The sequence below is a fragment of the Oratosquilla oratoria genome, chromosome 5 (genome assembly GCF_046742065.1).
Source record: "Oratosquilla oratoria isolate Oo_2021 chromosome 5, ASM4674206v1, whole genome shotgun sequence".
Lineage (NCBI taxonomy): Eukaryota > Metazoa > Arthropoda > Malacostraca > Stomatopoda > Squillidae > Oratosquilla > Oratosquilla oratoria.
In genome coordinates, this window is record NC_134781.1 from 29,249,944 (window position 1) to 29,271,002 (window position 21,059).

At 42.9% G+C, this 21,059-nt stretch overlaps 1 protein-coding gene across 1 annotated transcript in view; it reads right to left on the bottom strand.

Annotated features, from left to right (window-relative positions):
- Nucleotides 1-21,059, bottom strand: part of LOC143025424 (kinetochore-associated protein 1-like) — a 159,485-nt gene that overhangs the window by 48,293 nt on the left and 90,133 nt on the right. Inside the window, 2 exon segments of the mRNA XM_076185081.1 lie at nucleotides 4,079-4,275; nucleotides 19,194-19,477. Coding sequence (XP_076041196.1) covers nucleotides 4,079-4,275; nucleotides 19,194-19,477 — 481 coding nt within the window.

Consider the following 21,059-nt stretch of genomic DNA (forward strand, 5'->3'; position numbering starts at 1 on the left):
AACAACAATAGAAATAAATGAAAAACAGAAAAGGAAGACAGATGTATAACAAAACAGATTTTAAGAAATTTACAAAATTCTTTCAAGAATCAAATGGGAAAATTTGATAATGAAGAAACAAAGGTGGAAGAGAAATGGGCAATTTGGAAGGAAATCTATAATGAAGGAGTGGACAAGTATGTACCTAAACAAAAACAGGAAAGGGTATACATAAAATGCTGGTACAATAAAAAGTGCAGTGAGGCAAATGACATAAGAGATAAAGCCTGGAAAAGATGGGGGGGGGAATTGATCAATGGAAAATATACACCAAACTAAGAAGTGAATATATAAAAATACATAGGGAAGAAAATAAGAGACTATGAAAAGGACATAATAGACAAATGTAAAGATCAACCCAGATTATTTTATAGATATGTAAACAGCAAACTAAAAAACAAACAGGAAATACTTAAATTATGTCAAGGTAATAGAGAATACACAGAGGATATAGAAATGGCAGATATTATGAACAAACATTTCAAATCTGTGTTCACCAAAGAAAAAGAAAATCTACAAAATTGTGACCAAAGAAATGAAGTAAGATCTCCCCAATAAAGGAATTAAATGTCACTCAGAATGAAATAAGGAATCAAATACTAAAGCGTGATGTTAACAAGTCACATGGTCCAGATGAAGTTGCAAACTGGATACTGAAGGAATGTATAGATGTACTAATAGGAAAAATATACAAAATAGTTGAATGCTCACTCAAAGAAAGAAAATTACCAGAAGTCTGGAAAAATGCCAATATAGTACCAATATATAAGGGGGGAAATAAGGAAGACCCAACAAATTATAGACTGGTGTCCCTAACAAGTACAATAGTTAAAATTTGTGAATCATCAAAATTAGATGGACAAAATATCTGGAGGGGAATAATATATTGAACTCAAGGCAATTTGGATTCAGACAGGGAAGATCATGTACCACTGATCTGATCTGTTTCTATTCAAGATTGACAGATACATTGCAAGAAAGGGATGGTTGGGCAGACTATGCCTCCCTGGACTTACAAAAAATATTTATAAAGTTACCACACAGAAAATTACTAAATAAACTGGAAACAATAGGAAGCATACATGGAAAACAATTGAATTGGATGGAGGAAACCTACATAGAAGAAAAATGAGAGTGGTGCTCAGAGACAAATATTCAAAGTGGGAAGAAATGAGTAGTGGGGTCCCACAGGGGTCAGTGCTAGCTCCGATAATGTTTGCTATATATGTAAATGACATGGATGAAAGTATTGAATGTTACATGAACTTCTTTGCGGATGACACAAAGTTATTAAACAAGTTCTGAAAAAGACTGAGTCATTACAGAGTGATCTGAACAAGGTCTCAGAATGGAGAAAGAAATGGGAAGTAGAATTTAACATCAAGAAATACAGTATAATTGAATTTGGGAAAAGCAAGAACAGAATATCAGGACAGTATAAAATTGATAGCGGTAGGTAGGGGACAGGTAGGGATTGTGTAGATCAGATTTTTGTGGTAAGAGATATGTGAGAAAGCTATAGGAAAAGGTAAGGATGTTTTTTGGGCTTTTATGGATCTGGAAAAGTCTTACAACAGGGTAGACAGGAAGGCACTGTGGGAGGAACATACATACATACATACATATACCAAGGCTTTTTCCCCCTTACAAGGGGGGTAGCCAAAAAGAAAAAGGCATAAAATCATTCCCACCCATTCCATCCCTGAATACACTCCACACCCCTCCACCCTCCCTCTTATCTTAGCACCTCCTGAATGACGGGTCATCCCTGCACCTTGTCCACTGCCCTGCTGTGGGAGGTACTGCAGATATATGGGATAGGAGGAAAACTGTTAAGAGCAGTCAAGAGTTTTAACGAGAGTAGTAGAGCTTGTGTTAGGATTAGAAATGGAGAGAGTGAATGGTTTGAGGTAAAGGTGGGACTTCGTCAGGGATGTGTTATGTCACCCTGTCTGTTCAATCTTTACATGGATGGGGTGGTGCGAGAGGTGAATGCAAGGGTAGTGGGTCAGGGGTTGGAGATGATTAAAGAAAATGGAGAAAAGTGGGAGGTGAGCCAGTTGTTTGCTGATGACACTGCTTGTAGCAGGATCAGAGGAGGGATTGAGGAAGTTAGTGACAGAGTTTGAGAAGGTGTGTGAAAGAAGGAAGCTGAAGATAAATGTGGGTAAAAGTAAGGTGATGAGATGTACAAGGGGAGAGAGTGACAGCAGGCTGGAAGTGAGTATTAAGGGTGAAAGACTGGAGGAAGTGGATAGTTGTAGATACTTGGGTGAGAATGTGGCAGGAAAGGGAGGAGTGGGGGTGGAGGTAGAATGTAGATTGAGAGAAGCGAGTTAATGCCTTGGAGGATTGAAAAGTGTAATGAGAAATAGACATCAGGGAATGGATGCTAAGAGGAGGTTATATGAAGGAGTGCTTGTGCCAACAGCATTGTATGGGGCAGAAACATGGAACATGAGAGAGGAAGAGAGGCGTTTAAATGTGTTTTAGATGAAATGTCTGAGAAGTATGATAGGGGTTACTAGGCTGGATAGAGTGAGAAATGAGGTGAGGAGGAGGAGAACAGGGGTGGAATGGGAACTGAGAGATAGGGTTGATGAAAGAGTATTAGGATGGTTTGGACACATGGAAAGAATGAGTGAAGAAAGATTAGTAAAAGAAGTGTGGAAGGCAGAGGTGGAAGGAGTGAATATGAGGGGGCGTCCTAGGATGAGATGGATGGACGGGGTGAAAGGGGCATTACAAAAGAGAGGAATGTCTGTTGAGGAAGGACAGGAGAGGACAGAAGATAGGCGTGAATGGATAGGGGTTGTGTATAGATGATGCTGTGATGCATGAGGGGGAGTGGGGTGGGGGTATGGGGGATGAGGAAGTATGTACGAGGAAAAAATCTGACACAGCCTGAAGGGATTTCTCCCTGTCTTCTCCTTTTATGCATGGGAAGACATAGAGTGGGGGTTGCCGAATTCATGAAGCGGCCTTGCTGTGGATGTGCTGTCTTGCGACACTGCTTCTGACCCAGGGCAGTGGACAGGATGCAGGGATGACCTGTCGTCCAGGAGGTGCCAAGATAAGAGGGAGGGAGGAGGGTGGAGGGGAGTGGAATATATAAGAAATGGAATGGGTGGGAGTGGTTTCTATGCTTTTTTATTTTTTGGCTACACCCCGTGTATGTATGTATAAAATTGATGAAAAAGAAGTAAAGAAAGTAAATTCTGAAAAGGACCTAGGAGTAATCTTTGCCAAAGACATGTCGCCAGATACTCATATAAATAAAATAGTTGGAGAAACATACAACTTGTTGAGATCAATAAAGGCGTCTTTTGAATACCTGGGTAAGGAAATTAAAAAAATATATTACTAACACTGATAAGGCCAAAACTGGAATATGCAGCTATGATATGGTCACCTAGTACAAAAAAGAATACAAGAAAATTAGAAAGAATACAAAGAGCAATGACAAAGATGGCCCCAACACTTTCAAACTTAAGATATGAACACAGATTGGCCAAATTGGAATTCCCAACCCTGGAACAAAGAAGAGAACAGGGGGACCTACTAACTATCTACAAGATTATGAAAGGTAAGGAACTCCTTGATAGAGAGGACTTATTAAAGTGGGACAAAGGAAAAACAAGAGGACATGCAAAGAAACTCAAAAAGGACAGCTACAGAAGAAACCTGAAAAAGAATAGTTTCCCACACAGAGTGATAGATATCTGGAACAAACTGGATGAAAAAATAGTGTGTGCAAACACCATAGAAGAATTTCAGAACAAACTTGATCTTGCAAGATACAAAAACGGGTCACCACGAGCATAGCTTCCCCTCCCATAAAATGTAACTAGGTAAATACAATCTCCTCTTAGCATTCCTAAAAGACTCTGCCCCCCCCCAAAATTTTTTTTTTTTTTTTGTAAAATTACAACCTTCAATTTTCAAAGTGACATTTTAATCACCACAAAATTGATGCAGAGTGCTAAGCTGAAGTTTAGTCTATTGATACTGTCCATTATCAGTACGAAGTCAAACTCACCTGGATGTGCATCAATTTGTGCTGAAGATACGAGATGATTGATCACGCTGAGAAATTCTGAGTTGGTCTTACTTTCTTTTATTTTTTCTATTGTTGTGTCTCCCTGTGACATACTTGCCCTCCATATTTCTATGATCAAGCTGATTATTCGATAAATATTGGACGTGTCTGATGCACTGGATCCTTCTGTTAATTCGCTGAACATTGAGATCGACATGAGTACATTACCATATTTGATAATAATATTAAGAATTTTATGTGCACATTACTCTACAGACTACAATATGAACCAAAATCACACAGTAACCTTTTATAACATACAAACCTCCACATAAAAAAGGAACAACGAGTCATTTCTAACTTCTACTATTCATCCCTTCTCCTTCTCTCAACAAGTCTCCCTTTTACCACCCCTATGACAACATTCATTATTCCAAAATACAATACACAAATTGGGTCAGTAACAGAGGAGAGTAAAGAGAAAACAGACATCAGAAACAAGACAGACTAGATAAAGGAAAAAAATATATATAACTAGATAAATAATAATAATCATCATACATACATATACCAAAAGATTTTCCCCCCTTACAAGGAAGGTAGCCAAAAAAACAAACATAAAATCCACTTCCACCCATTCCATCTCCATATACTCCACTTCCATCCATCCCCCTCCCTCCCTCTTATCCTGGATGATGAGTCATCCCTACATCTCACCCACTGTCCTGGGTAAGAACCAGTGTCACAAGACACAGCACATCCACAGCAAGGTCGCTTCATTAAATCGGTGATCCCTCCCTCTCTGTCCTCTCATGCAGAAATGGAGAAGATGGGTAGAAATCCCATTGGGCTATGTCAATTTATTTTGCACACATACTCCTTCATAACCTTGCCCCACATATATCTTCAACTTCCATGAACTTGAACACTTTCTTAAACAACACAACATACACATTGCAATTCTACAAGAAACTAAATTAAGACACTCACACAAAACACCATCATTTCATAATTACACCACCATCAGACAAGACCGGACTGACGGCAATGGCGGTGGACTCATCACCCTGATCCACCATTCCATCTGTTTTGTGGACACAAGTGCCACAACCAAAATTCTCCTCCCTACCACAGATAACACAACAGAAACCCAATCCATTCGTATCCGCACAGGCAACAATTCAACACTAACAATAGTTAACATGTACATTCCCCCCCAATCATCCCCCACAGTTCCAAACACCTTCAGACCTCAACTCAGCCAACTAACCTCAATCCCCAACCTGATCATGGGTGGTGACTTCAACGCCAAGTCGTCTGCCTGGTTTGTCGACAACCCTGACACAGACAGAGGGCTTGATATACAGACTCAATTCGACTCACTGACTATCATGAACAACACGCATAATCATACACATATCCCATACCAAGCCCTCTACACTCCCTCCTCTCCTGATATCACCTTTTGCTCCCCCTGCCTAACCCCAACAACATCATGGAGAGTGGTCGGAGCCCTTGGTTCTGACCACCTTCCAATCATCATCACCACCAAAACAAGATGCACCCCAGCTGGCCACAGACACACTTACACCAATTACAAGAGAGCTAACTGGGAAGCCTTTAATGAAGAGACAGAACAACATTTTGAAACACTTAACAGTACACCAATCACAAACATAAACAATGCTGTGCACGCTTTTAATACAATCATACAAAACGCAGACAAGAGATACATCCCTAGAGGCAACAGAAAATCACACAACCCCAACTTCACACCAGAAATCCAAGGCCTCATCAGACAACGTGACACACTTAAACACGATACCCCCACACCTATCCCTCAAAACATAGCAGACCAAATACAAACACTAAACACTGTGATTGCCAATAAAATACATGAACAAAAAACACAAAATTGGCAAAACTTTATCAATACACTTGATCACAAAACAAACACCAGCAAATTGTACAAAACACTCAACAGCATCACACTATCCAACACTAACACTACACGCTCTCACGCAGCAATAATCACAACAACAGATAATCTACCCTCAAACAGACAACAAGCAAACGCACTCATACGTCATTTTGCACAGACGAGCCATCTTACATCTCACCCTGACGACCGACGCACCATTCGACGTAAGAAAGACTTTCCCACAGACTCAGACTATACACCCTTCATAGACAGTCAGACAAAACTCATATTACATAGTCTCAAGCACTCATCTGCCTGTGGCCCTGATAACATAAGCAACATACACCTAAAACACATTGGACCACAAGGTATACACGCACTCACAAACATTGCAAACTACAGCTATTCACACAACACAATACCCGACATCTGGAAACATGGTAAAATAATCACCATTCCAAAACCGAACAAAGACCCAACAATCCCAACATCGCACCGCCCAATCACACTTCTCTGCACCCCCTCTAAAGTCATTGAACGCCTAATACTTAAACTTGTCACACCATATATTCCCCTTGCTGACTCACAACACGGTTTTAGGCCACTACACTCCACAAACACTCTTCTGACAAACCTCACACAAAGAATTTTAGATGGCATCAATTCAGATAGGCCCCACCACAGAACACTTCTTATAACATTGGACATTAGTAAAGCTTTTGATGCTATCCCCCGCCACAACCTAACAAATAAAATATATAACACAGACATGCACAATAACACCAAAAGATGGCTGACCAATTATCTGGCAGGCAGGAATGCTCATGTGTCATATAATGGCCAATCATCGCACATCAGAAACATTAAGAACGGAGTACCACAGGGCTCGGTTCTATCCCCCACATTATTTAATCTATACATGCATGACTTACCCACGCCAGACACCTCAGAAATACAAATCTCTTCCTACGCAGACGACATAACAATCACATGCACACATCGTAACACAGACAAAGCTGCAGAAATAATCCAGCCTTACCTTGACACACTCAACACATGGTTCATCACAAACAGACTCAAAATAGCTCCAACCAAATCTACAGCAACACTTCTCACCAACTGGACAAAAGAACACAAATACATACCTCATCTCTACATCAACAACACTCTAATACCACACACAAACACACCGAAAATTCTTGGTGTAACATACGATACATCCATGTCTTTCAAACAACACCTCACAAACATAAAAAACAAATGCACACCTAGACTTAACGCACTTAAGTCAATCACTGGAACAACATTTGGACAAAACAAAGAAACTAATATAACAATATACAAACAATGCATACGCTCAGTGATGAATTATGCGAGTCCTGCATGGGCTCCTAATCTCAGTGAGACACACCACAACACCCTTCAAATCATACAAAACAAAGCCCTAAAAACAATTACAGGCTGCACAAATACATCACCTACAGACCATTTACACCATGAAACAAAAGTCCTCAAAGTCAAGGACCACCTCGACATGAGAGGCACACAAACACTTGCTGCAGCCACCACAAACACATCACACCCGCTACACTACATAGCAGAACACCCACACACACCAAGAAACATTAAAACTACACCCAAAGACCTTTATTACACACAGATACTCTCTTCTCTTCCCCCACAACCACCAAATACCAGCCTCCGGAAACATATTCATAATCATATCACTCACCGCTCCATTAACACACTGAAAGACAACACACTGCTGCATGCCAGACCCCCTGATATCCACCCTTCTGAATCCTCTCTCCCACGTAAGGACAGAGTCCACTTGGCCAGACTGCGATGCGGTCACCACCCAGCACTTCTAAGCTACCAGAAGAGGCTGGACGACCGTGTTGTGAACAGCTGCCCAGGATGTAACACTTCACCCCATACCATACAACACATAATGGAAGACTGCATTATACACAATCATGCACGCAAACAACACAACATACACTCTATAAAGGATTTGTGGGAAAACCCAGTTTCGGCTGTGGCCTTCCTTGGGGAGACGGGACTGCTCGGACAGACAGTCTAGGGAACGACAACAACAACAACAACACAACATACACTCTATAAAGGATTTGTGGGAAAACCCAGTTTCGGCTGTGGCATTCCTTGGGGAGACGGGACTGCTCGGACAGACAGTCTAGGGAACGACAACAACAACAACAACAACTTCCTTCTTTTACACACCTTTTCAAACTCTGTCACTAACTTCCTCAGTCCATCCTGTGATCCTGCTACAAGAGCAGTGTCATCAGCAAACAACAACGGGCTCACCTCCCACTTTTCTCCATTTTCTTTAATCATCTCCAACCCCTGACCCACTATCCTTGCATTTACCTCTTGCACTACCCCATCCATGCATAAATTGAACAGCCAAGGTGACAAAACATCCCTGGCAAAGTCCAACCTTTACCTCAAACCACTATCTCCATTTCTGAATATAACACAAGCTCGACTACCCTCGTAAAAACTCGACAGCTCTTAAAAGCTTTCCTCTTATCCCATATATCTGCAATACCTCCCACAGTGCCTTCCTGTCTACCTTGTTCTAAACCTTTTCCAAATCCATAAAGGCCCACAAAATATCCTTACCTTTTCCTAAAGCTTTATCACATATCTGCCTACTACAAAAATCTGATCCATTTAACCACTTCCTTACAGTGACCCCTACGTAGGCGATATGAGGAGCAAGTGTGTACTCGATGATACCAACGTCGCCATCTTGATTATATTCATTGTAGTCGTACCTACGTAATTTCCATTCTCTCTAAACTGGCTTCATCAATTTTCTATGGTTATCAAAATACACGGGTGAAAGAGAACGAACGATTGAGCACTGACTATTTTTTATAATGCGATTATTATGATGCAACATCGCACGTCGGGCAGCTAATCCTGCCAGACGTGCAATGTGCCCTGGAGTGAAGAGGTTAACCCCTACCTGTCCTAAATCCACACTGTTCCCACCAATTACTCCCTCTGTTCCTCTCCTAATCCTCTCAATCAAGACCCTCCTGCAAGCTTTCTCAACTACACTTAAACTGATCCCTCTAAAACTACTACACATAAAAAGAAATGAGATCAAATAAAAAGCCTAGATGTCAGAAAATTGCACAGACCAGATGGAATTGCAAATTGAATAGTGAAAGAGTGTATGGATGAACTGACAGACAAACTATACAAGATAATTGACTTCTCACTCAAAGAGGGAAAGATACCGCAAGATTGGAAAGATGCTAACATAGTACCAATATATAGAGGAGGAAATAGGGAAGATCCTACAAACTTCAGACCAGTATCCCTCACAAGCATACATACATATACCAAGGCTTTTTCCCCCTTACAAGGGGGGTAGCCAAAAAAAAAAGGCATAAAATCATTCCTACCCATTCCATCCCTGAATACACTCCACACCCCTCCACCCTCCCTCTTATCTTAGCACCTCCTGAATGACGGGTCATCCCTGCACCCTGTCCACTGCCCTGGGTCAGAAGCAGTGTCGCAAGACACAGCACATCCACAGCAAGGCCGCTTCATTAAATCAGCGACCCCCCCTCTCCATCCCCCCATTGCATAAAAGGAGAGGACGGGGAGAAATCTCTTCGGGCTGCATCAAATTTTGCTCACACATACTACCTCACTCCCCATCCACCCGCCCATTCCACCTCATGCAAATCACAACATCATCCATATACAACCATTCTCCATTCACCCGTCTTCTGTCCTCTCCCGTCCTTCCTCAACAGACATTCCCCTCTTCCCCAAAGCCCCCTTCACCCCATCCATCCACCTCATCCTAGGACGTCCCCTCATGTTCACTCCCTCCACATCTGCCTTCCATACCTCTTTTACTAGTCTTTCTTCACTCACTCTTTCCATGTGTCCAAATCATCCTAATATTCTTTCATCAACCCTATCTCCCAACTCCCTTTCCACCCCTGTTCTCCTCCTCACCTCCTCATTTCTCACTCTATCTAGCCTAGTAACCCCCATCATACTTCTCAGACACCTCATCTCAAACACATTCAAACTCCTCCTCTCTTCTTCTCTTATGTTCCATGTTTCTGCCCCATACAGTGCTGTTGGCACAATCACTCCTTCATACAGTCTCCTCTTAGCATCCATTCCCAAATGTCTATTCCTCATTACACTCTTTAATCCACCAAGGCATTTACTCGCTTCTCTCAATCTACATTCTACCTCCACTTTCACTCCACCTTTCCCTGCCACATTTGCACCCAAGTATCTAAAACTATCCACTTCCTCCAGTTGCTCTCCCTTAATGCTCACTTCCAGTCTACTACCACTTTCACCCCTTGTACATCTCATCACCTTACTTTTACCCACATTTATCTTTAGCTTTCTTCTATCACATACTCTCCCAAACTCTGTCACCAACTTCCTCAATCCCTCCTCCGATCCTGCCACAAGCGCAGTGTCGTCCGCAAACAACAGCTGGCTCACCTCCCACTTTTCTCCATTTTCTTTAACCATCTCCAATCCCTTGCCCACTACCCTTGCATTTACCTCTCGCACCACCCCATCCATGTATAAGTTGAACAGCCAGGGCGACATAACGCATCCTTGACGAAGTCCCACCTTTACCTCAAACCACTCACTCTCTCCATTTCCAATCCTGACACAAGCTCTACTACTCTCATAAAAACTCTTGACAGCTCCCAGAAGCTTTCCTCCTATCCAGTATATCTGCATAACCTCCCACAGTGCCTTCCTGTCTACCCTATCATAAGCCTTTTCCAGATCCATAAAAGCCCAAAAAACATCCTTCCCCTTTCCTATAGCTTTCTCACATATCTGTCTCACCAACCAATTACTCCTTCTGTTCCTCTCCTAATCCTCTCAATCAAGATCCTCCCATAAGCCTTCCCAACTACACTCAACAAGCTAATCCCTCTGAAACTACTACATTCACCCTTGTCCCCTTTTCCTTCACAAGCACAGCAGCAAAAATATGCAAAAAGAAAAAGGCATAGAAACCAGTCCCACCCATTCTATCCCCTACATACTCCCCTCCCCTCCACCCTCTTATCTTGGCACCTCCTGGATGACGGGTCATCCCTGCATCTTGTCCACTGCCCTGGGTCAGAAGCAGTGTCACAAGACACAGCACATCCACAGCAAGGCTGCTTCATTAATTCAGCAAATGAGAAGACGGTGGAGAAATCCCTTTGGGCTGCATCAATTTCTCATACATAATCCCTCACCCCCATACCCCACCCACTCCCACTCATGCATCACACCATCATCCATACACAACCCTTCTCCATTCATCCCTATATACTGTCCTCTCACATCTTTCCTCAACAGACTTCTTCTCTTTCCCAATGGCCCTTTTACCCCATTCATCCATCTCATCCTTGATCGCCCCCTCATGTTCACTCCTTCCACACCTCTTTTACTAATCTTTATTCACTCATTCTTTCCATGTGTCCAAACCGTCCCAATACTCTTTCATCAACCCTATCTCACAACTACCTTTCCACCCCTGTTCTCCTCATCTCCTCATTTCTCACCCTACCCTAGTAACCCCTATCATACTTCTCAGGCATTTCATCTCAAATACATTCAGACTCCTCTTTTCCTCTCTTATGTTCCATGTTTCTGCCCCATACAGTGCTGTTGGCACAATCACTCCTTCATACAATCTCCTCTTAGCATTCATTCCCTAATGTCTATTTCTCATTACACTTTTTAATCCACCAAGGCATTTACTCGCTTCTCTCAATCTACATTCTACCTCCAACCCCACTCCTCCCTTTCCTGCCACATTTGCACCCAAGTATCAAACTATCCACTTCCTCCAGTCTCTCTCCCTTAATACTCACTTCCAGCCTGCAGTCACTCTCTCCCCTTGTACTCGTACATCTCATAACCTTACTTTTACCCATATTTATCTTCAGCATCCTTCTTTCACACACCTGCTCAAACTCTGTCACTAACTTCCTCAATCCCTCCTCTGATCTTGCTACAAGCAGTGTCATCAGCAAACAACAACTGGCTCACCTCTCACTTTTCTCCATTTTCTTTAACCATCTCCAACCCCCTACCCACTACCTATGCATTCACCTCTCATACCACCCCATCCATGTATAGATTGAACAGCCAGTGCAACCTAACACATCCCTGACGATGTCCCACCTTCACCTCAAACCATCCATTCTCCATTTCTAATCCTAACCCTAGCTCTACTACTCTTGTAAAAACTCTTGACTGCTCTTAACCCCTTCCATACGGTGCCGCACACATAGGCGTCATGGGGAGCGAGTGTATTCGCGAGGCTGCCATATCGGCGTCTTGATTATATTTATTGTAGTCGCCCCTCCATAATGACATTCTTTCTAATTCTTTTGTAATCGCATTTTCTATGGTTATCAAAATTCACGGGTGAAGAGAGAACGATCGATATAAGCGGTGACTATATTTTATGATGCGAGTATTATTACGACACGTCGTACGGCTGGCATTGGCTGCTGCCACCGAGATCTAAGTCCATGACGCCTACGTGTGCGGCACCGTATGGAAGGGGTTAACAGCTTTCCTCCTATCCCATATATCTGCAATACCTCCCACAGTGCCTTCCTGTCTACCCTGTCATAAGCCTTTTCCAGATCCATAAAAGCCCAAAAAACATCCTTACCTTTTCCTATAGCTTTTTCACATATCTGCCTTACCACAAAGATCTGATCTACACATCCTCTACCTGTCCTAAAACTACACTGTTCCTCACCAATTACACCCTCTGCTCCTCTTCTAATCCTCTCAATCAAGATCCTCCCATAAGCCTTCCCAACTACACTCAACAAGCTGATCCCTCTGTAACTACTACACTCACGCTTGTCCCCCTTTCCTTTGTAAAGTGGAACCATAGAGGCACTCCTCCAGTCCTCTGGCACACTACCCTCTCTTAAACAAACATTAAATAACCTCACAACCAGTCTACCATAGCTGTACCTCCTTTTTTCAGACATTCTGCATGGCATTCATCCAACCCAGGTGCCTTACCTGCTCTCATCATCTTAACAGCTGCTTTCACTTCATCTTTCCTCATTTCTCCTCCATTTTTCTCACTCACCACTGTCATTTTCTTAGCACTTCCCACTGCAACTACCTTTCCCTTCCAATCCTCCTTCACATTTAACAACTCCCTAAAATACTCTGCCCACCTTCCTCTCACTGCCTTCTCTTCCATTATCATCTTTCCTTCTGCATCTTTTAATTTTCTTCTCTTCTTGATTCACCACTTCTTCCTCTCTTAATTTCTTTCCAAACATATTATTACTTTCAAAATTTTCTGTCATAATCTTACCCCATTTCACATCTGCTCTCCTCTTCACCTCATTAACCTCTTCAGTACGGGCCTTAAATCTCGCGGGCAGCAGCCAATGCCAGCCGTACGACGTGTCGTAATAATACTCGCATCATAAAATATAGTCACCGCTTATATCGATCGTTCTCTCTTTCACCCGTGAATTTTGAAAACCATAGAGAATGTGATTAAGGGCAGCTTATAGAGAATGTCAAAACGCAGGGGCGACTACAATAAATATAATCAAGACGCCGATATGGCAGCCTTGCATATCCACTTGCTCCTCATGACGCCTACGTATGCGGCACCATATGGAAGGGGTTAATCTTGTGCTTTACTTCTCTTCTCTTTACTTTGTACCTCTCATACGATTCCCTCGTCCTAATTTGTACCCAATCTATGAAAGCCTGCTTCTTCTCTTCTACACCCTTCTTTGCTTCCTCATCCCACCACTCACTACCCTTCCTTCTATTTTCTCCCACCCTCCTTGTTCCACATACCATCTTTGCACACCTTATGACTCCCTCCTTGAACCATCCACATTCCTCCTCCACTCCTAGTTCTACTCTATCCTTCACTACCTCCCATTCCTCTCTCAACTTCTTCTTATACTCCTTCTCATTTTCTTTTTCATTTATGCAGTTCACTTGAAGAGCATCCCACCTTCTGCCCTTTTCCTCTTTCTCCACCTATTCTTCACTCTCAATTTACCTTCCACTAAAAAATGATCTGATATTCCCCCACTCACTCCCCTTAGAACATGTATATCCTTAGCTTTTCCTACCATACTCTTGGACACAACTATATAGTCCATAAATGCTCTATCTGCCATCCTTCTATCCACCACCCTCTCCTATGTGTACTTATGCTTGACTTTCTTCCTAAACACTGTATTTGCTATCATCAACTCTCTAGACCCATCACCATCAACTCTCCACTAGGTCCTGGAGCTGCAGCGTCTACGTCGTGGGACCACCCCCCAACCCCAAGAGTTGGGGGCCAAACGGCAGCATCTACCCCTGGCTACCGGCTCTACGCAGGTGGCACCGATCCCCAAGAGGAGCTATGGAGGAGTACCACAATCCTTTTTCCCAACATGCAATATTACGTTTTTTCTGCACCAAGGGGTGATTTTCCGGCGATCACTCCTCTTCTTCTACTTTTAGCTGGAGATGTAGAGAGCAATCCTGGGCCCACCACAAAATACACATGCCCAACATGCTCTAAACCCATTACTTCGAGCAGACAGACAAAGGGCTCAGTTCAGTGCAATATGTGCAAAAACTGGGCCCACCTCACTTGTACAACACTTGCTGACACAAACCAATACACAAACACTTGGACATGTTCTACCTGCCCTCCAGTAACTCCACTCTCACCTCCCCAACCGCAGCCAGCACCCTCACCCACTCACAATTTCCCTCTGCCCTTACCCCCGATTAGTACTCCCCTTCCTTTGTCCCCGATCTCTCCTTTCCCCCCCTCTGACCCAGATCCTACACCTTCCCCACTACCACCCCAACCTCAACCCCAAACGGCAACATACAACACATACAAAACACACAACATCAACATATTACAACACAACATTGACGGTATTAACACGAAAAAACATGAACTTGAACACTTTCTTAAACAACACAACATACACATTGCGATTTTACAAGAAACAAAACTAAGACACTCACACACAAAACACCATCATTTCATAATTACACCACCATCAGACAAGACCGGACTGACGGCTATGGCGGTGGACTCATCACCCTGATCCACCACTCCATCTATTTTGTGGACACAAGTGCCACAACCAAAATTCTCCTCCCTACCACAGATAACACAACAGAAATCCAATCCATTCGAATCTGCACAGGCAACAAATCAACACTGACAATAGTTAACATGTACATTCCCCCCCAATCATCCCCCACAGTTCCAGACACCTTCAGGCCTCATTTTAGCCAACTAACCTCAATCCCCAACCTGATCATGGGTGGTGACTTCAACGCCAAGTCGTCTGCCTGGTATGTCAACAACCCTGACACAGACAGAGGGCTTGATATACAGACTCAGTTTGACACATTGACTATCATGAACAACACACATAATCATACACATATCCCACACCAAGCCCTCTACACTCCCTCCTCTCCTGATATCACCTTCTGCTCCCCCTGCCTAACCCCAACAACATCATGGAGAGTGGTTGGAACCCTTGGCTCTGACCACCTTCCAATAATCATCACCACCAAAACAAGATGCACCCCAGTCGGCCACAGACACACTTACACCAATTACAAGAGAGCTAACTGGGAAGCTTTTACTGAAGACACAGAACAACATTTTGAAACACTTAACAGTACACCAATCACAAACATAAACAATGCTGTGCACACTTTTAATACAATCATACAAAATGCAGACAAGAGATACATCCCTAGAGGCAACAGAAAATCACACAACCCCAACTTCACACCAGAAATCCAAAGCCTCATCAGACAACGTGACACACTTAAACACAATACCCCCACACCTATCCCTCAAAACATAGCAGACCAAATACAAACACTAAACACTGTGATTGCCAATAAAATACATGAACAAAAAACACAAAATTGGCAAAACTTTATCAATACACTTGATCACAAAACAAACACCAGCAAATTGTACAAAACACTCAACAGCATTACACTATCCAACACTAACACTACACGCTCTCACGCAGCAATAATCACAACAACAGATAATCTACCCTCAAACAGACAACAAGCAAACGCACTCATACGTCATTTTGCACAGACAAGCCATCTCACTTCTCACCCTGACGACTGACGCACCATTCGACGTAAGAAAGACTTTCCCACAGACTCAGACTATATACCCTTCATAGACAGTCAGACAAAACTCATAATACATAGTCTCAAGCACTCATCTGCCTATGGCCCTGATAACATAAGCAACATCCACCTAAAACACATTGGACCACAAGGTATGCACGCACTCACAAACATTGCAAACTACAGCTATTCACACAACATTATACCCGACATCTGGAAGCATGGTAAAATAATCACCATTCCAAAACTGAACAAAGACCCAACAATCCCAACATCGCACCGTCCAATCACACTTCTCTGCACCCCCTCTAGTCATTGAACGCCTAATACTTAAACTTGTCACACCACATATTCCCCTTGCTGACTCACAACACGGTTTTAGGCCACTACACTCCACAAACACTCTTCTGACAAACCTCACACAAAGAATTTTAGATGGCATCAATTCAGATAGGCCCCACCAAAGAACACTTCTTATAACATTAGACATTAGTAGAGCTTTTGATGCTATCCCCCGCCACAACCTAACAAATAAAATATATAACACAGACATGCACAATAACACCAAAAGATGGCTGGCCAATTATCTGGCAGGTAGGAATGCTTACGTGTCATATAATGGCCAATCATCGCACATCAGAAACATTAAGAACGGAGTACCACAGGGCTCAGTTCTATCCCCCACACTATTTAATCTATACATGCATGACTTACCCACGCCAGACACCTCAGAAATACAAATCTCTTCCTACGCAGACGACATAACAATCACATGCACACATCGTAACACAGACAAAGCTGCAGAAATAATCCAGCCATACCTTGACACACTCAACACATGGTTCATCACAAACAGACTCAAAATAGCTCCAACCAAATCTACAGCAACACTTCTCACCAACTGGACAAAAGAACACAAATACATACCTCATCTCTACATCAACAACACTCTAATACCACACACAAACACACCGAAAATTCTTGGTGTAACATACGATACATCCATGTCTTTCAAACAACACTTCACAAACATAAAAAACAAATGCACACCTAGACTTAACGCACTTAAGTCAATCACTGGAACAACATTTGGACAAAACAAAGAAACTAATATAACAATATGCAAACAATGCATACGCTCGGTGTTGAATTATGCGAGTCCTGCATGGGCTCCTAATCTCAGTGAGACACACCACAACACCCTTCAAATCATACAAAACAAAGCCCTAAAAACAATTACAGGCTGCACAAATACAACACCTACAGACCATTTACACCATGAAACAAAAGTCCTCAAAGTCAAGGACCACCTCGACATGAGAGGCACACAAACACTTGCCGCAGCCACCACAAACACATTACACCCGCTACACTACATAGCAGAACACCCACACACACCAAGAAACATTAAAACAACACCCAAAGACCTTTATCACGCACAGATACTCTCTTCTCTTCCTCCACAACCACCAAATACCAGCCTCCGGAAACATATTCATAATCATATCACTCACCGCTCCATTAACACACTGAAAGACAACACACTGCTGCATGCCAGACCCCCTGATATCCACCCTTCTGAATCCTCTCTCCCACGAAAGGACAGAGTCCACTTGGCCAGACTGCGGTGCGGTCACCACCCAGCACTTCTAAGCTACCAGAAGAGGCTGGATGACCGCATTGTGAACAGCTGCCCATGATGTAACACTTCACCCCATACCATACAACACATAATGGAAGACTGCATTATACACAATCATGCACGCAAACAACACAACATACGCTCTATAAAGGATTTGTGGGAAAACCCAGTTTCGGCTATGGCATTCCTTGGGGAGACGGGACTGCTCGGACAGACAGTCTAGGGAACGACAACAACAACAACAACAACTCTCCACTATGATTCTTTCCTGGAACTCCATACTTCCCAATCACTCCGTCTATTGGTTCATTTCCTACTCTAGCATTAAGGTCTTCCAATACAACTACTTTGACATTTCTCCCTAATCCCTCTATGCACTCATTTAAATCTATCCAAAAAGCCTCCCTTTCCTCTATGCTCTTCTCACTAACAGGCCCATACACACTTACAAAGACCCACATCTCCCTTCCCAGCTTCGCCTTCATCCACATTAACCTTGAAGAAACCTCCTTCCACTCCACTACATGCTTACCTATTTCTTCACTTACTAGTATAGCCATCCCTTATTTCCTCGTCCCTTCTTCACTCCTGAGAACCTCCCAGCTACACTCCCAAACTCACACTCGTCCCTCCCTTTTAACTTAGTTTCACTCAGTGCCAACACATCCATTTTTCATCTCACAAACATACTTCCCTTTTACTCTTATCTGTACCATGCACTTTAAAAGACCCAAACCTTAGGGTACTGGTTGGAAAACTCCCAGACCCTCTTGTGCCTTTACTTTTTTTTAGGAATGTCCCCTTTGGGGCTACAGGTAGAAGGATTCCTAGTCCTAGCCCCCGTCCCATATTTTGTCGCCTCTTATGACTCAAGTGGGAAGACTTGATGGTAGCACTCTTTTCCCCCACTACAGGGTAGGTGAAAAAAGGAAATGAATATTCAGAGAAATGGTACAGGGCAGTAACAAGGAGTTGAGGGACAGCATAATGGAGGGAGAGTCATAGTATAATAAAAGCGTCATTATTTCTCTATGAACAGTCTTCTTCTATCACAGACAAAATGATGTGTGGCTATAGTCTGTAGGGGCGCCCATATAGACCCTAAAGTATCAACTGCATGTTACTTTGCCAGAAATAACATGCAGCCAATCCCCCAGATGTGGTATTGGCTGCATGTCAATACTACAAAAATAATAAGAGAGAAAGGAAGAGAGAGAGAGAGAGAGAGAGAGAGAGAGAGAGAGAGAGAGAGAGAGAGAGAGAGAGAGAGAGAGAGAGAGAGAGGGGGGGGGGCAAGATTAAATAAGCCATTCTCTGTACAACACATAACTCACCTACAAAAATGAATGGTTTCAGCAATTCTGTGTGCCTTGGCAGACTGCACACCAAGGTTGGCATTAACAAGAGGAGGAGGAAGGTTGAGTAGATTTGCCAAGCGTTTGATTTTAGCCAGTCCCTTGAAGTGCTCATCATTGGGAGACACAATTGGTGATCCAGGACCTGCACAGTCTGATCCTTTGGTTGAAGCCAGCCATGCATTTATGTAATCATCCAGTATCTTAAGGCAAAACTGTTCATCTTGAAGGTTGTGGAGTCCAGCATAAATGTCAAACATTTCCTGTAAAATACAGACTGGTCTTTAAAAGTAAACTTTGAAGGTTATGACATGGCCAAAGCCATAAAATAGAGATAAAATGGAAGAATGAAGCAAGAGCAATGATAATGATATGCCTCAAATTTCTCTGGCTGGAAACCTGCAGCTCCACAGTGGTTAGCAACAATCCTTGGGCCTTCCCACAGGTCTCTCTGGGAGCAAAATTAGAACTTGTGTTTGTGTTGTATAAGTGTGGGACTCTTCCTCTGCAAGTGATAAGGAGGAAGAGTCACCAGTTGTCAGTTCTCAATATGTGAAAAGATGAAAGAAATACAGAGGAAGATGATAGAGAGAATTTAGACCCAATTTAGAAACCAAATGTCAACCCATCCGGTTACATCTCCAGATGGACGTGAAGGGTCTGGCAGGTTTTGAAAATGGGCATTAGAGGGATGATTTGGTTGTTGTTGTTGTTGTTGTCGTTCCCTAGACTGTCTGTCCGAGCAGTCCCGTCTCCCCAAGGAAGGCCACAGCCGAAACTGGGTTTTCCCACAAATCCTTTATAGAGTGTATGTTGTGTTGTTTGCGTGCATGATTGTGTATAATGCAGTCTTCCATTATGTGTTGTATGGTATGGGGTGAAGTGTTACATCCTGGGCAGCTGTTCACAACACGGTCGTCCAGCCTCTTCTGGTAGCTTAGAAGTGCTGGGTGGTGACCGCATCGCAGTCTGGCCAAGTGGACTCTGTCCTTTCGTGGGAGAGAGGATTCAGAAGGGTGGATATCAGGGGGTCTGGCATGCAGCAGTGTGTTGTCTTTCAGTGTGTTAATGGAGCGGTGAGTGATATGATTATGAATATGTTTCCGGAGGCTGGTATTTGGTGGTTGTGGAGGAAGAGAAGAGAGTATCTGTGCGTAATAAAGGTCTTTGGGTGTAGTTTTAATGTTTCTTGGTGTGTGTGGGTGTTCTGCTATGTAGTGTAGCGGGTGTGATGTGTTTGTGGTGGCTGCAGCAAGTGTTTGTGTGCCTCTCATGTCGAGGTGGTCCTTGACTTTGAGGACTTTTGTTTCATGGTGTAAATGATCTGTAGGTGTTGTATTTGTGCAGCCTGTAATTGTTTTTAGGGCTTTGTTTTGTATGATTTGAAGGGTGTTGTGGTGTGTCTCACTGAGATTAGGAGCCCATGCAGGACTCGCATAATTCATCACTGAGCGTATGCATTGTTTGTATATTGTTATATTAGTTTCTTTGTTTTGTCCAAATGTTGTTCCAGTGATTGACTTGAGTGCGTTAAGTCTAGGTGTGCATTTGTTTTTTATGTTTGTGAGGTGTTGTTTGAAAGACATGGATGTATCGTATGTTACACCAAGAATTTTCGGTGTGTTTGTGTGTGGTATTAGAGTGTTGTTGATGTAGAGATGAGGTATGTATTTGTGTTCTTTTGTCCAGTTGGTGAGAAGTGTTGCTGTAGATTTGGTTGGAGCTATTTTGAGTCTGTTTGTGATGAACCATGTGTTGAGTGTGTCAAGGTAAGGCTGGATTATTTCTGCAGCTTTGTCTGTGTTACGATGTGTGCATGTGATTGTTATGTCATCTGCGTAGGAA